The sequence below is a fragment of the Rhododendron vialii genome, chromosome 13a, assembly GCF_030253575.1.
Source record: "Rhododendron vialii isolate Sample 1 chromosome 13a, ASM3025357v1".
NCBI classification, from domain to species: Eukaryota; Viridiplantae; Streptophyta; class Magnoliopsida; order Ericales; family Ericaceae; genus Rhododendron; species Rhododendron vialii.
The window spans coordinates 13,582,255-13,600,172 of NC_080569.1; the positions used below are offsets into that span (position 1 = coordinate 13,582,255).

General features: G+C 45.7%; 2 protein-coding genes across 2 annotated transcripts in view; one reads left to right on the plus strand and one right to left on the minus strand.

Annotated features, from left to right (window-relative positions):
* The first annotated feature begins 265 nt into the window (after positions 1-265).
* On the plus strand, positions 266-2,773 carry LOC131313890 (uncharacterized). Its single transcript, XM_058342387.1, has one exon. The coding sequence runs from the start codon at positions 266-268 to the stop codon at positions 2,771-2,773; it is 2,508 nt and encodes an 835-aa protein (XP_058198370.1).
* A 4,025-nt stretch (positions 2,774-6,798) lies between these two features.
* The window catches only part of LOC131313891 (pyruvate dehydrogenase E1 component subunit beta-3, chloroplastic-like), a 32,536-nt gene continuing 21,416 nt past the window's right edge, over positions 6,799-17,918 (minus strand). Inside the window, exon 4 of the mRNA XM_058342388.1 lies at positions 6,799-7,129. Coding sequence (XP_058198371.1) covers positions 6,799-7,129 — 331 coding nt within the window. The remainder of the gene's footprint in view (positions 7,130-17,918) is intronic.

Consider the following 17,918-nt stretch of genomic DNA (forward strand, 5'->3'; position numbering starts at 1 on the left):
ATATATTGAAGAGGCGGCATAGCCCCTCAGATTTGTCTTGAGAGAGAGGCGGCGGTATAGCCCCTCCAGTCTGTTTTTCTTATTGCAGAGCGGTTCCATAGCTCTTAATCGGTCAAAGAGAAGGTTCATGCTTGTGGTTTATCGTAGTCCTCGCTCAAACCGACTGCATCGCTCTAGCTCGCCACCTCGCGTAAGAAACAGAAATCTCCGAGCTTACTCTCCACCAAGTAGATATTCTCGGCCGTATTCTCCATTAAGAACATCAATGGCAGATGAGGAAGCTGCTCCGGTTAGGACTCTTCAGGACTATTTGAATCCGGAACGGGTCACTCAATTGTCACCGATAGTTTTTCCACGGCCCACAACTGTTGCAAACACATTCGTGTTAAAATCAGACTATCATCGTTGCATTCCATTCTTCCACGGTATGGAGCCCGAGAATCCGTACCAACATATTCGGGAATTTGAGGAAGTTCTCCAATCGTTCGTTAGCGGGGAGGTGCTTCTCAACCAAGCAAGATTGAGGCTTTTCCCTTTCACTTTGAAGGATAAGGCTAAGACATGGTTTCACTCTTTGAAGCCTCAATCTTTGAACACATGGGGGGAAGTGCAAGATGTTTTTCACAAGAAATTCTTCCCAGCGAGCCGAACAAAGCTCTTGATGGATCAAATCCAGGGTTTCAAGCAACGTGAGGGAGAAGCTTTCCACCAGTATTGGGAGCGTTACAAGGATTTGCTTTCTGCGGTTCCTCACCACAACTTTGCCTTGTATCAACTGATTCACTACTTCCATATGGGCTGCACGCAACAAAGCAAGCAACTGCTCGACACCATGTGCTCCGGAGGATTCATGAATAAATCACCCGATGATGGTTGGGATTACTTAGATGAGTTGGCCAAGAAGTTTTTGACTTGGAATTATGAGGATGCTGGTGATAGAGCTATGGCTAGCCAAGGTCCTGGTGGCTCCGGAAAGTTCTCCATAAATGAGCACAATGCTATCGAAACACGGATGGAGCAACTAGCACAAAAGTTGGAGAAGTTGGAGTTGAAAGGGATAGAGGAAGTTAAGGCAGTGCGAGCGGTAGAGGAGATGTGTGCTATATGTGAAACATCGGGCCATTCCACCAACAATTGCTTGTCTATTCCCACTCTCAGGCAACATTACAGTAACCTCAACCTCCCGCTCGAAGAAGTTAGTGCGGTGAACCAACGATTTGAATCTTTTCCCCAAAACTTCAACCAAAGTCAACAACAACATCCGGGATTCCGTTTGAACAATCAGATTGAAGGCGGACCATCTCAAGCACCTCCCGGGTCTCAAATGCAACCATGGCGGCCTACTCAAGGCCAAGTGCAGCCTCGTTTTCCACAAGGACCGCCAGGTTTCGCACCGTCCGGCCCTTTTCAAGGATCTAACCAATATCAACCCCTGCCAAGGCGATCTTTGGAGGATACTCTCCAATCCTTCATGCAAGCTCAATCGAATTACAACGAGAATAACACTCAAATGATGGGGGAGTTGAAGAACCAAATAGGAAAGATAACCACATCTATAGGGCTTCTTCAGCAAGAAAGGGGCAAGTTTCCTACTCAGCCACAAGCTAACCCACAAGGCCAACTCCTCATTGGTAGTTCTTCCATACCACCGCTCGAGCAAGCTCAAGCAATTATCACTTTAAGGAGTGGCAAGGCGGTTGACAATCTCGTTGTCAATCCGTCGGCTACACATATCTTAGAACCAGCTTCGACATCAACAAGTTCTACAACGCTTGGAGAATCTCCCAAGTCATCTTCGGAAGAAGACGGGGAATCTCCCGTGCAAGGTTCAAAGGAAGCTGAGGCCACTCCAAGCCCACAGGATTCTCCCGTTCCGGCACCCTATCCTTCTCGACTAAAAAAGCCGGCTCACCCATCCAAGGATGCCGATATACTTGACGTGTTCAAAAAGGTCAATATGAACATTCCTTTAATGGATGCCATTAAGCAAATTCCTTTATACGCTAAGTTCTTGAAGGATTTGTGCACCCAAAAACGCAAGCTTAATGTGCACAAGAAGGTGCTTCTTACTGAGCAAGTTAGCCAAATTTTCCAAACGAATCTTGCACCTAAATACAAAGACCCCGGATGTCTTACAATTTCAATTACTATTGGGGGTAAGAGAGTAGAGCAAGCTCTTTTGGATTTGGGTGCGAGTGTAAATTTGCTACCTTATTCGGTGTATCAAGAGTTGGGTTTGGGGGAGATGAAGCCTACGCGGGTTACTCTTCAATTGGCGGATATGAGTTTCCAAATTCCTCGTGGTATGGTGGAAGATGTATTGGTCCAAGTTGATCAATTTGTATATCCGGTGGATTTTGTTGTCTTGGATACTTGTCCGTCGTCGTCTTCATCACCATTGTCTACTCCCGTTATCCTTGGACGGCCGTTTCTAGCAACCTCGGATGCCGTAATCAACTGTCGGAATGGACTATTGAACATGTCTTTTGGTAACATGAAGATGGAGGTTAATATGTTCAACGTTGGAGTTCAAATGGGTGACGATGATGATTGCCAGAATGTCCATCTTGTGGATACCTTGGTTCAAGAGCATGTAGATGAATTCTTTTTTAAAGACTCTTTGGAGGTGGCTCTTACCTCCGAAGAGACCGCTTTTCTTGAATCCGATGGGATGGAATCCCTCTTTTCCTTACTGAACGAAGAAGATGGCGATGAGGAAATTTGTGGAGCTGCACCGTGGTTCCCAAAGTTTGAGGAGTTACCCCCCTCTTGAGCGGAAAATAGTTTCGTCCAGTGTTGAGCCGCCTACTCTTGAGTTGAAAGCACTACCGGACACTATGAAATATGCGTTCCTTTGCAAGAGCAATACCTTTCCGGTGGTAATATCGTCTTCCCTTGAGACTCTAAGAAGAGAAATTGTTGGTAGTTTTGCGGAGGCATACAAAGGCAATAGGTTGGACTGTCGCGGATATTCAAGGCATCTTTCCTTCTCTATGCTCTCATCACATTTACTTGGAGGAGGATGTCAAACCATCGCGCCAACCTCAACGCCGGCTCAATCCAATTATGAAAGATGTTGTCAGGGCGGAGATTCTTAAATTGCTTGACGTTGGGATTATCTATCCCATCGCCGATTCTAAATGGGTGAGCCCCATTCAAGTTGTTCCTAAAAAGGCGGGGGTGACCGTGGTGCCGAATGACAAAGGTGAACTCGTTCCGACCCGTGTCACTACCGGGTGGCGAGTGTGCATAGACTACCGCAAGTTAAATGCAAGCACACGCAAGGATCACTTTCCTCTTCCCTTCATTGATCAAATCTTGGAGAGAATCGCCGGTCATGCCTTTTACTGCTTCCTTGATGGTTATTCAGGCTATAACCAAATAGAAGTGGCCTTGTCCGACCAAGAGAAAACGACGTTCACATGCCCATTCGGGACCTTTGCTTATAGACGCATGCCATTCGGCTTGTGTAATGCTCCCGGCACCTTTTCAAGATGTATGATGGGAATTTTCAGCGATATGGTTGAGAAAATTGTTGAAGTCTTCATGGATGACTTCTCCGTGTTTGGCGACTCTTTTGAGTCATGTCTTGCCAACTTGGAGAAGGTCTTAAAAAGATGCGAGGAGAAAATTTTGGTTCTCAACTGGGAGAAGTGCCATTTTATGGTCACTCAGGGGATTGTGCTCGGGCATATCGTATCGGCCAAGGGTATCGAGGTAGACAAAGCCAAGATTGACCTTATTTCCAATCTCCCTACTCCAAAGTGCATTAAAGACATTCGCTCCTTCCTTGGCCATGCCGGTTTCTATCGGCGCTTCATCAAAGACTTTAGCGCAATCTCAAGACCGCTTTGCCACCTTTTATCCAAAGATGTTCCCTTTGAATGGACTACTGCATGTGAGCTAGCGTTCAATAAGCTCAAAGCTAGTCTCACCACGCCGCCCATTGTTCAAACGCCCGATTGGAATCTTCCATTTGAATTGATGTGCGACGTAAGTGATTATGCCGTCGGGGCCGTTCTTGGCCAAAGGAAGGACAAGCATCCGTGGGTGATTTATTATGCAAGCAAGACACTGAATGATGCTCAAATGAACTACTCCACTACGGAGAAGGAACTTCTTGCCATAGTGTTTGCCTTGGATAAATTCCATTCTTACTTAGTTGGTGGCCCAATCACAATTTACACTGACCACTTGGCACTGAAATACTTGTTCACTAAGCAGGATGCAAAGGCACGTTTGATTCGATGGATCCTTTTTTTGCAAGAATTTGACATCACCATTAAAGATAAGAAAGGGGTAGAAAACGTGGTGGCCGATCATTTGTCACGCTTGGATTTTGAAGACCGTACTTCTCACATACCCATTGGAGACACTTTTCCTGATGAGCAACTTTTCAGTGTATCCCAAGCCCCGTGGTTTGCTGACATTGTCAATTACTTGGTTACGGGTTTGATTCCACCCCATTGGTCCTCTCATGAGCGCCGACGATTCCTTGCCCAAGTGAAACACTTTTCTTATGATGATCCATATTTGTTCAAGTACTGTCCCGACCAGATCATCCGCTAGTGTGTTCCTGATTCTGACCAACGTGGAATCCTACAATTTTGCCATACCGAAGCATGTGGAGGGCATTTCTCTGCAAGGAAGACCACCGCCAAGATCCAACATTGTGGTTTTTACTGGCCAACTTTGAACCAAGATGATTATGCCTTCTGCAAATTGTGTGACCGTTGCCAAATGCCCCAAGCCAAGTTTCTTGTTGTAGAGGTATTTGACTGTTGGGGTATCGACTTCATGGGGCCGTTTCCGATGTCTTTTGGCCACTTGTATATTCTCTTGGCGGTGGATTATGTGTCACGATGGGTTGAGGCCATTGCAACTCGTACCAATGATCACAAAGTAGTGCTTGAGTTTCTTAAGGAGCATATCCTGTCTCGGTTTAGGGTCCCTCGTGCCATTATTAGCGACCAAGGTTCTCATTTTTGCAACCGGCCATTCGCCGCCTTGATGATGAAATATGATATAACGCACAAGGTCTCCCTCACATATCACCCTCAAACCAACGGTCAAGCCGAGCTCGCCAACCGTGAGGTAAAACGTATTCTTGAGAAAACGGTAAATCCCAATCGGAAGGATTGGTCTTTAAGATTGACTGATGCTCTTTGGGCGTACCGTACCGCATACAAGACTGTTTTGGGCGCTTCGCCCTATCGGCTTGTATATGGTAAGGCATGCCACCTTCCGGTGGAATTAGAGCATAAGGTATATTGGGCAATTAAGCAATTAAATTATCGTTTGCCCGACGCCGGAGTTCACCGTAAACTCCAATTGAATGAGCTTGAGGAAATCCGTAGAGATGCATATGATAACACTAATGTTTACAAGTCTAAGGTAAAGGATTTTCATGATAAGCACATTCAACGGAAAAATTTTGAAGTTGGCCAAAAAGTCCTTTTGTATAATTCAAAACTTCATCTTTTTCCGGGCAAGTTGCGTTCCCGTTGGATTGGCCCGTACATTGTGCATCACATTTTTCCGCATGGGGCCATTGAAGTTGTTAATCCCGTGAATGGGAATATTTTTAAGGTCAATGGGCAAAGGCTTAAGCCATTTTTGGAAAACTTTCCGGTGGCGGAAATTGAGGAAGAATTGGTCGCACCGGTGTATCCGGTTGACCTTGTTGTTTGATTTGGCTGTTTTATTTATGTTTGCACGGGGAGCGAAAACGTAACCGCTGAACTTAACTGTTTGTCGGACCCGGCCCCCAGGTAGGGGGTACCCTCCATTGACTTGGGTATATGTAGCTTTGCACGCCGCTACTGAAAAAAGGATCGTATGCCCAGCTCCGGTTAGTAAGGGCAATGTTTCGTTTGTTGTACATATTTGCATGCTTGTTTAGTTTTGGGATTTTCACACCAAGAGATTTCACTAATGCATCATTGTATCGGGCTTTCGTTAGTTCTTCTTTGTTGTAGTTCGCCGTTAATGATCCATGCTCACCAGATATGTCTCTATCGGGGGCAATTTAGGTCTTTGGGTGGGGCTTGATATTCCCGTACTTTGGCGCTAGGCTCTGTCTTGTCTCACTTTGTTTCGATCATAGGGAACGCTGGGCTTAATTGCTTGGCGAGGTCAGGCGGTGAATTTTACTTCGGGCATGATGTAACAAGTTTCGACGGTCTAGTATAGCCACTTGTGTTTTGTCTACTCGGTGAGACACGGGAAGAAAAGTATGACTCGTGAGATTGCGTGAAAATCGGGTGGTGTTCTCTGTTTGCTTTCCTTTGTTTACCTGTTATTGGCGCCCGGATAACACGAGCCGGGCGGTTCTAATGTCATTTGTTCCTTAGTAGGTAGTTCGAACTTCAGTCTTTTACAGGGTGTACGTGCTACCACACCAGCCTTGGTGGTTTGGATCTAACGTCGGAGTGATTGAGGCATTCAGGAGCCCTAAGCAGGGGTGCGTTACGCGTCGCGGTTGTTAGTCCAATAAAGCTTTGGCCATGATCCTGTGTGACTAGCTATGGTTCCGTTGGAAGAGCCGAAGGAGTTGACCTTGGAAGTAGTTCGGATGACGAAAGGAGGCAGTGACGCAAAAGCCTCCAACTTGGTTGAGGTATAAGGGGGTTGACATTCCCCCGTTGGTACACTCTTTTGTTCCTTTTTCCCTGTTGTTGCTCTCTATGCTATGAGGGCATAGCATATTTCAAGTTGGGGGAGGGATGTATATTTATATATATATTTTTCGGTTAAAATTTTCATTTTTAGTAGTGCAATCCTTCCGTTATTACAGCATTAGTGGATTAAACCAACTTGGCTCATGCTCATGAATATTATTCGTAAGAGTTCGTTAACACAAATTTTGTATACTGCAACTTGCATGAATGGACTAAGGTGGAATTCACGACGTTTGAGTATGTTTTGGTCAAGTTTTACCCACATCCCGCTTTTGCTCTCTTTACATTCGTAGATGTGGAGATCGCCATACTTATCAGCCAGGGTTTTGGTCACCTTGTATGACCCTCCATAATGACCCACATCTTCACCCACTACACACACGGTGGGATCTCTTTCCATTTCTTCCTCCAGGCCTTCAAGGAGGGCTTCATACAATAAAAGCTCATGCCTGAAGATATAAGGTTAATAAATTAACTGTATCCTTAACTAACAAGCAATAGCAATAGCAATAGCAATAACAGATAGTAACGCAGAAACCAGGGTGTAGTTCATTGCTATTACTTTGGCTGCCTTTTAGCCATGTACATGTACTAAGAACCAAAACAAGGTATTTATAGCATTCATCTGTAGTAGATTTAAACGAAAAGACAAATGCAGACAAATGATACAGATTTGGTATTATACAATGCAGCATATACTCTAATAAAGACAGTAGAGCATTACTATTACACAGATGCGGCACACAGCATGTATGCTTACAATAGAGATACTAGTGCACAAAAGGTAACTCCCAGATTAAGAGTCATCACATGTAGACAAACAAGAACATGCGGGTGTGAAAGCACATTGTACTCGAAGTATGTGTACTGCAACAAACCCCTGAGGTAGCACATCCATGTCATTGTAAGGGGGTTTCGATAAAATAAGTACCTCTTACTCTTTTCTTTTTTTTGTCAACACAAATTTCACTCAAAAAAAGTTTAGTGGCACTGACAAAAAGATTTCATCACAAATATTGTAAATAATACAAACCACCATCTCCTAGATGTGAGCCTGATGCTCTATTAACACATTCTACTAAGAAGACCGAAATCAAGTTCGGGGGTAGAGCCATTCAAAGGTGAGATGGTAGAGAACCCCAAAAATGGAAAGCTCAAACCACAAAAATACAATACAAGGCATTACTTTGTTTTTTGGATGGCCATCAAAGAAGGCTTAAGAACCAAAAGATAAGCTCATGAAGTGGGGCTTCCATCCTCCCCTATTTGCTCCCTACGCAATCAAGCTAATGAAACTCTCTCACATTTACTTGAAGTACCCTTTCTCAAGAACAGTTTGGAAGCAAGTGTGTGCAATTTCTAAAGCCAACCATACCTGGGACACTAAAATTAATTGGATCACAAGGAAACTTTTCTAGGAAGACTTTCCCCACCATAAGTAGGAAGATTGCCAGAGCAGCTATGGTTTACTAAATTTGGCTAGAAACGAATCGCAGGATTTTCCAAGCTAGGTGTCCGAAGACCAACTTCAACAGTCCTTTACAAGATCAGGAATGATGTTAGAAACAAAGGTTCCCATATGGATAATGTCAAGCCCTGTCCCATTATGTTGTTTGCCAATCTTGGCAGATTCCTATAAGATGTCTCGCTAATTCTTTGTATTTGGAGGGTATGAACTTCTTGTTCTTCTAATGTTTTCTCTTTCAATAGAATTCTCAATTACCAAAAAAGAAAAATATAGTACAAATTGGTATTTATCATGTGGCTTAGCTGTCTCAGGAAGCTCTGTACAGAGGATAGATTAAGGCAGTGGCACTTGCAGTCAATCCTATCTGTGTTGTCTACAATCGTGCCACTGATACGAATGATCACTTGATCATTAAATAGCTTTCTCGTACTTGGGCTACCCTTCTGAGAAATAGGCAAATTTGAAATTACTAGTTACGTTGGTTCTTGGAACAATGAATTGGACCGGGCTATTACTAGTGATATGAGAGACAATCAGCTCTTAGAAGAATGTAGATGATTCATAGGTGAATTGGATTCTCTTACCCTCTTGGAACATATCAACTACATAGGGGTGGGGTGGAGGTTTGTCGCTGTAATATGTTGTTTGCTGACTGCTAAGTCCTTTTGTGGTTATTTCTTGTTTTACACTCCCTCAGTTGGGTACATAGTGGTGGTGTTTCCTGCGGGTATTCCCCCTTGGCTTTTTTATATTGTGTTGTTGGTTTTGCTAAACAAAACAGAAACCCAAGAACAGAAGTAAAAAATTCAACCAAGACTCCATTAACACCCTATGTGATTGCCAAGGACTTGGTTGAAAAGAGGCATTTCAAACCCACATTTTCTATTTTGGGGGGAGGGGAAGATCTACAGAGTACTTATTTATTTGGCCACCACAAATCCACAATTAGCCACATTAAGATTTCTTTTTGCCCAGTGATTTTGTTCAATGAGTATTTTTGTGTGTGTGTGTGTTTTTAAATAACACCTCAATATGCAGGCTTGATACTTATGAGTTTTGCCCATTTTAGATCATACCCATGATTCTTATTGTCAGGACCCGTCGAACTTACATTCTACCAAGAAAAACCAATCAAGTGGTTAAATAAATGAAATCTACCGCGAATGACATTGGAGTGTCCCGACGCATCGCTTCAAAATAGTTGCAAATTGAATACAACAAGGATTAATATGAAAATAAGTGTCGTCAATATCTTTAGTGAGTTTTTAGCTGTGTCTTTTCATTCCTCTAGAAGTCTTTTTTTAGTTTCCTAACTGTCTTTTAATTTCATAAGAGTCACCCTAGTTTTTAATAGTCAAAGTCTTGGTCTTATTAATGATCATCTTGGAAATGTTATTTGTTTTCTTTTCCTATTCTTGGAGGGTTGTTCCAAGTAGTCTATAAATTCTATTGTTATGAATGAAATGGAAGTTTAGAGTATGTTTGAAATAAAATAGCCTTTGGCTTGTGAGAAGATAATTCTTCTTGTAACTCTTATCCTTCGGTAGATTCCGATAGGTAGCGAGTTCCCTGTTTCTGTATCTCTTAGGTGGATTTCCTTCGAGTTGTGAGCGGATCCCTACACCCTGTATCCCTAGTTAAATCCTCGGGTGGTGATATCTTATCCCATTGGTTACCTAACTTGGGTGGTGAGCGACTATCCCTTTATCCCTTTTTACCTTACTTCTGTCCCGCTTGAAAAACTGTAGACACCCTGTTTTGGACTGTCCAAACCGGTACACTTACGGGTTTTGATTCCCCAATGTTGATTACGGTCAAGAACACCCCGAGGCTAATAGTGTGTTTGAGCTTTGAGTGTCCTGAACCTCATTCAAAACATTTGTCAAGCCCTGCCCAGACCCTTCAAGCCAGAACCAAAAGGCCTCAGCAAAACCATACTTGCTTACGCCGATACTTTTCTGGCGTGTGCCGGTCAACTGCCACGTGTCAGTCATCGACCGTTGACTCAGTTCTCACCAGCGCACGCAAGTACTGTTTCGGCGTACGCCAGTCAAACCCGGTCAAATATCACTATTCAACCACGTGCTCGAGACTTTTGTGGCCACCTTGACGTAGTCTACAGTCCCTTGATGATTACCCTTGTGCAGCCGGCTCCCTCTCTCTCCTACACCACCTTTCAACCCAAGTCCCATGCATTTAATGCATGGGAGGCTCACTCACTAACCAAACCAGCCCTTAACCCAACTGATCAGCCCTCTCCTCAGTCCACTCCTGGCCTATAAATACCCCCCTTGCATTTATATACAAGGGGTTCACAAGGTTAAGACTCTTAAAGAGCATTCAAGCCCTCTCTCTCCTTCTTCTTGCACTCTTTCTTCTCCCATCAGTTGAAAGAGAAAGCCAACCCTCTTCCATACACTCATCACACCCCCATACTCATCATCCATCCTTCAAACATCAAGTTCAAAGCTCAAACCTTCCATCAAAGGCCCATAAAAAGGTATATCACATTTTGTTTTGTAACCTGTTCTAACCCCTGAGGGGTACCAGCAGGGTCAAGACTGGTAATCAATACCAGTCCTGACCCTAAAGTTGGTAGCATTTCAAGGATCGCGTATGGTAGTCAATGGCACACGCTGGTAGTGATAAGCCGTACGCCAGTAATGGTGATACGTGCAGCACTGGCGTGGGGATCATCGATCATCCATCTTTCTATTTTCATTTTACTTTATCACCTTTCAGCATGATAAGAACCAGTCTATTGCTTTCTATATCTTAGAACTGTGTAGCTTCTTATCTGTTATTTCTATTTTAAGGCCTATGGGATCCTTCTGGTTATGCTCCAGAGCCCAGATCATGTAAAGCCAAGCACTGACCAAGTAGTGTAACTGGCGTACGGGGTCTATGGACTGGCGTACGACAATTTCAACGAATCCAGTGGCTGGCCCTTGCATGGCAGTTAAGCCTTGGCCTTTGTTTATGTTCCCCACGCTGTTTATGGGGTGTTCTATTCATTTCGTTGCTCTAAAAGTCATCTCTGCTGTCTGTAACTATATTTATTCTGCCATATTGACTGCGTGGTTTGTCCTAGGTGTGCACTGGTCCTTCCAGAGCCCAAAGGGTTGAGAAATAGGAGCTGTGAGTTTAGATTTACCGGCGCACGCAAGTCGTCTTTGCATGCAGTGGCCTGGCCAATGCATACAGCTTCCTCTTACGTGCCTCGTTCTGGGACAGCATGTTCTAGTTTGTTTAAAATGCTCACAGGTACTTGTTCTCAATCTATTATACCTGTTTAGATCAAGCATCCATCACATGTTGTCACATAAATGCGACTTGTTACAGTTTCAATCCCCTTTAACTGTTCCCCCGCCCTAACTGGCTAAAAAATGATTAAAGAGAGAAAAACGCAAATGTTTTACAAAAATGTCCGAGTAGAGACCGATCTCTGGATTGGGCGAGAGGGATGCCATAAAACCCTCCCCCTCTCGTAACCTGGCTCCCGAACCTCAGATATCGAAGGTGATGACGGACCGGTCTACGCCTTTTCAAAATCAAACAACGTGGCAAGCATTTCAAGTTCGGTTCCTTGGGTGTTTCACCGCTAAAAACCCAAGTGGCAACTCTGAATTGTAAGCGTTTCGCCGCGCTTCCCAAAAAGGACGCACCCAATTTTTCTAAAGACGGAAATTGAAAATTTTGGGGTGTGTGCCCACAGTGGCGACTCCGCTGGGGACTCTTTGCATTGATTATCATTTGGCAATTAATACATAAATGAACAATTTTTCAAAAGTCTGTCAAAATAGTACGCTCTGCGCTGCTGAAAAACGGAATGGTAACGTAACAGGATCTCAGTATCCGAGCAATCCGAACTGGGGCTTTTACTATTGTTTACTTGTGTAGTTTTTCTCCAAGTGTTAATCAATAAAAGTGAGCCAAACTTCAAAAGTCATTTGTTCGAACGTTGCATTTCTCTCTCCTTAGATCATCCTTTGGCATTCTTCCATTCGTATCGATGTTAGTCAGCCCCGTTGAGGTGTTTTGGGTAACCGGCACAATTTATTGGAGCCCGAGGTCCTCGAACGCCTAACAACCTTGGACGATGATGAGTCGTACTACCGTTCGACCATTGCTTTGCTCCACGCATTGCAATGGGAGGTATATCGCGGCTCTAGTCAGAGGAACCCCTTTAAGCCAAAATCGGCCTCTACATGCGTACAAAGCACTAGAACCTTTCAACATAGGATAGGAACCCGTAGGGTAGGATTGTTTGCATCTAACCCGCATATACTGTCTATGTGTTACTGCTTTCCCTATCGCATGCCTGTACATACATTCATACCGTCTCGAGTAGGAGCATGCTAGGGCGGCTTTTTAGGATGTCTTTTGTCGAGTCTGTCTTGTGCCTGTTTGACGTTGCCTTGGACCGATGACGAGTCATGCATCCCGATGTTACATGTTACCAGTTCTTCTAAGTCCTTGGGTCGGCAAGGCTTTGGGAAATCAAAATCTTCTAAGTCCTTGTCTAAAAGCACAATCGAATTTTCAAACAGGAAACTAGGAACAACGGAGACGATGTCATGATACTTACACCGTCCAGGTTAGAAGTGCTAATCATTTACACCGCTCAGGCTCTGGCACAATGCTGCTTACGCCACGTCAGTTAAAAGTATCACGTCATCTGTACCAAGTTGTGCCAATTCCAGAAGTTAAAACTTTGAAAACGGAATCGTCGAAAGCTTAGTCTATTTTTGACATCTCTTAGCACGAGTCAATTCAAATAAGGACACATTATCAAAAAAGATTATCCGAGGATTCTCGGCAACGTCAGAATGTCATGAGATGGACTCTCTTTAGTTATAGGGTTTAGGAGGACACCGACGACGTTGACACGAGCATTTTCCATTCCGTCAATTCTTTTGAGATAAATTGCTGCCGGCTATCACTGAGCTCTTATACTTTGCTGTCTAGCCATGCCGATGTCAAAGCAAAGGTCCGAAATCAAGAGCCAAACCTACTTGGGATCGTCCGCCGGGTCCGTTTGAAGGTTCGATTTGGGGTTCGTCTCTCAATCAGTCACAACGGAAGCTTTGGTTTGCACTTTGTCAAGGGAGGATTTGCCACTGACTACTCCACACAAGTCCCTCCCCCCCATTTATTCCATCTCTGCCGGCATCACCGAAACTTGTCAAGACAGAAGCTCTAGCCATGGCTGATGTTCCGCCTCCGAATCTCGCTACTATATTGGCTGATCTCCAGCACAACCTAGCCATCATGCAGCAAAGGGCCGACCAGGCCGATGCCTCTATGGCCAATCTTCGCACCCTAATGCAAGATTGCCCGAAAGGTTTAAAATGCTCGACTTCGCGAAGTTCGACGTGACCGGAGATCCGAAAACTCACCTGCTGGCTTATCATGGTGCAATGAAACTACATGGTGTCAAGGAAGACGCAATGGCTCAGTTGTTCCCACAAACTCTTGCCAGTCCCGCTTTCCAATGGTTCTTATCACTCGACATTGCCAAAAGAAGGACATGGGAAGATATTGGCACTGCTTTCAACGCTCAGTATAGCTACAATACCCAGCTCAAGATGACCACCCGGAATTGGAATCAACTAAGATGAGTGCAAAGGAGTCTTTTACGGACTTTATCTAGAGGTGGAGGGCCAAGGCAGCTCTCAAGTCCGATCGCTCGAGCGAGAAGGACCAAATCCGCATCATTTCCTGCAACCTGCAGCCGGACTTTGCTAAGAACCTTGTGTTGGTTCAAGGAGCGAACTTCGAGACTTTCTATGATTCCGGCCTAGCCATCGAAGAGGCTCTCCAAACGGGTGTTCTACCCAGAAGTGACGCCTCCTCCTCTACCTCGGCCTCAAAGTCGAAACCCCGTTCCTACACTGGAAACAGCACTGCTCTGTTTGGAGATAACAATTATGCCAACGCAACTTTTGCCAACAACGCCACAACGGAAGCTTTGGTTTGCACTTTGTCAAGGGAGGATTGCCACCGACTACTCCACACGAGTCCCCCCCGTCTATTCCATCTCCGCCGACATCACCGAAACTTGTCAAGACAGAAGCTCTAGCCATGGCCGATGTTCCGCCTCAGAATCTCGCTATTGTATTGGCAGATCTCCAGCACAACCTAGCCATCATGCAGCAAAGGGCCGACCAGGCCGATGCCTCTATGGCCAATCTTCGCACCCTAATCGAGGAGCGATTTCCTCTTGCAGCAGGAGGGGAAGGCGATGAAAGGCGAGAGTGGGAAGCCGTTGCTGAAGAGATCCCTTTGGTCGAAAACCCAGCTCCGAGCCCAGAAATGGCTGAGTTGATTGCCAAAATGTCAAAATTGGAAGAAGCAGTCTCTAAATCCGAAAGGAGGAGCAGAAGTGCTAGACATGGATCGCCTTTGCCCATTCCCTAAGGAAAGATTGCCCGAAAGGTTAAAATGCCCGACTTCGCGAAGTTCGACGTTACCGGAGATCCGAAAACTCACCTGCTGGCTTATCATGGTGCAATGAAACTACATGGTGTCAAGGAAGACGCAATGGCTCAGTTGTTCCCACAAACTCTTGCCAGTCCCACTTTCCAATGGTTCTTATCACTCGACATTGCCAAAAGAAGGACATGGGAAGATATTGGCACTGCTTTCAACGCTCAGTATAGCTACAATGCCCAGCTCAAGATGACCACCCGGAATTGGAATCAACTAAGATGAGTGCAAATGAATCTTTTACGGACTTTATCTAGAGGTGGAGGGCCAAGGCAGCTCTCAAGTCCAATCGCTCGAGCGAGAAGGACCAAATCCGCATCATTTCCCGCAACCTGCAGCCGGACTTTGCTAAGAACCTTGTGTTGGTTCAAGGAGCGAACTTCGAGACTTTCTATGATTCCGGCCTAGCCATCGAAGAGGCTCTTCAAACGGGTGTTCTACCCAGAAGTGACGCCTCCTCCTCTACCTCAGCCTCAAAGTCAAAACCCCGTTTGTACACTGGAAACAGCACTACTCTGTTTGGAGATAACAATTATGCCAACGCAACTTCTGCCAACAACGCCACAACGGAAGCTTTGGTTTGCACTTTGTCAAGGGAGGATTTGCCACCGACTACTCCACACGAGTCCCACCCGTCTATTCCATCTCCGCCGGCATCACTGAAACATGTCAAGACAGAAGCTCTAGCCATGGCCGATGTTCCGCCTCAGAATCTCGCTACTGTATTGGCAGATCTTCAGCACAACCTAGCCATCATGCAGCAAAGGGCCGACCAGGCCGATGCCTCTATGGCCAATCTTCGCACCCTAATCGAGGAGCGACTTCCTCTTGCAGCAGGAGGGGAAGGCAATGAAAGGCGAGAGTGGGAAGTCGCTGCCGAAGAGATCCCTCTGGTCGAAAACCCAGCTCCGAGCCCAAAAATGGCTGAGTTGATCGCCAAAATGTCAAAACTGGAAGAAGCAGTCTCTAAATCCGAAAGGAAAGGAGCAGGAGTGCTAGACATGGATCGCCTTTGCCCATTCCCTAATGCAAGATTGCCCAAAAGGTTTAAAATGCCCGACTTCGCGAAGTTCGACGTTACCGGAGATCCGAAAACTCACCTGCTGGCTTATCATGGTGCAATGAAACTACATGGTGTCAAGGAAGACGCAATGGCTCAGTTGTTCCCAGAAACTCTTGCCAGTCCCGTTTTCCAATGGTTCTTATCACTCGACATTGCCAAAAGAAGGACATGGGAAGATATTTGCACTGCCTTCAACGCTCAGTATAGCTACAATGCCCAGCTCAAGATGACCACCCGGAATTGGAATCAACTAAGATGAGTGCAAAGGAATCTTTTACGGACTTTATCTAGAGGTGGAGGGCCAAGGCAGCTCTCAAGTCCGATCGCTCGAGCGAGAAGGACCAAATCCGCATCATTTCCCGCAACCTGCAGCCGGACTTTGCTAAGAACCTTGTGTTGGTTCAAGGAGCGAACTTCGAGACTTTCTATGATTCCGGCCTAGCCATCGAAGAGGCTCTTCAAACGGGTGTTCTACCCAGAAGTGACGCCTCCTCCTCTACCTCAGCCTCAAAGTCGAAACCCCGTTCCTACACTGGAAACAGCACTGCTCTGTTTGGAGATAACAATTATGCCAACGCAACTTTTGCCAACAACGCCACAACGGAAGCTTTGGTTTGCACTTTGTCAAGGGAGGATTTGCCACCGACTACTCCACACGAGTCCCCCCCATCTATTCCATCTCCGCCGGCAACACCGAAACTTGTCAAGACAGAAGCTCTAGCCATGGCCGATGTTCCGCCTCAGAATCTCGCTACTGTATTGGCAGATCTCCAGCACAACCTAGCCATCATGCAGCAAAGGGCCGACCAGGCCTATGCCTCTATGGCCAATCTTCGCACCCTAATCGAGGAGCGACTTCCTCTTGCAGCAGGAGGGGAAGGCGATGAAAGGTGCGAGTGAGAAGTCGCTGCCGAAGAGATCCCTCTGGTCGAAAACCCAGCTCCGAGCCCAGAAATGGCTGAGTTGATCGCCAAAATGTCAAAACTGGAAGAAGCAGTCTCTAAATCCGAAAGGAAAGGAGCAGAAGTGCTAGACATGGATCGCCTTTGCCCATTCCCTAATGCAAGATTGCCCGAAAGGTTTAAAATGCCCGACTTCGCGAAGTTCGACGTTACCGGAAATCCGAAAACTCACCTGCTGGCTTATCATGGTGCTATGAAACTACATGGTGTCAAGGAAGACACAATGGCTCAGTTGTTCCCACAAACTCTTGCCAGTCCCGCTTTCTAATTGTTCTTATCACTCGACATTGCCAAAAGAAGGACATGGGAAGATATTGACACTGCTTTCAACGCTTATTATAGCTACAATGCCCAGCTCAAGATGACCACCCGGAATTGGAATCAACTAAGATGAGTGCAAAGGAGTTTTTTACGGACTTTATCTAGAGGAGGAGGGCCAAGGCAGCTCTCAAGTTCGATCGCCCGAGCGAGAAGGACCAAATCCGCATCATTTCCCGCAACCTGCAGCCGGACTTTGCTAAGAACCTTGTGTTGGTTCAAGGAGCGAACTTCGAGACTTTCTATGATTCCGGCCTAGCCATCGAAGAGGCTCTCCAAACGGGTGTTCTACCCAGAAGTGACGCCTCCTCCTCTACCTCAGCCTCAAAGTCGAAACCCCGTGCATACACTGGAAACAGCACTGCTCTGTTTGGCGATAACAATTATGCCAACGCAACTTCTGCCAACAACGCCTCTGCCCAAAGCTCCAATCACATCGCCGATGTCAACCAAGTTCAAACCCCTCAAAGACCCCGAAACCGCAACTAACCCCGTAGCTTCGCCAATTTCGAGGCACCGCTCTCCTCAGTGTTAGAGAAGTTAGTCAAGACCGGTCACCTCAGGCCTCTGGCCCCAACTCCACTTCCTCAAAATCCACCCCCCAGCCATAACCCCAATGATTTCTGTGCATATCACCAGATGCCCGACCATTACACTGATTCTTGCTACCACCTCCGACATGCGATACAAAATTTGGTGGACAATGGTACCCTTCCAACTCCACCTACTAAACCCAATGTCATTACCAACTCCTTGCCCAAACACGACTCCAACCCTCAAGTAAACCAGATAACTCTCAGTTCCACCATATTCAACCCCACCGACCATATTACCTCAGCCAACAACCCTAGACCAGTCGTACCCTTTCCTTCTGAGCCAAGTGTGAACATGATGGCAGCCGGATGGGCCATGGAGGACAAGGCTAAGGAATGGGAGGA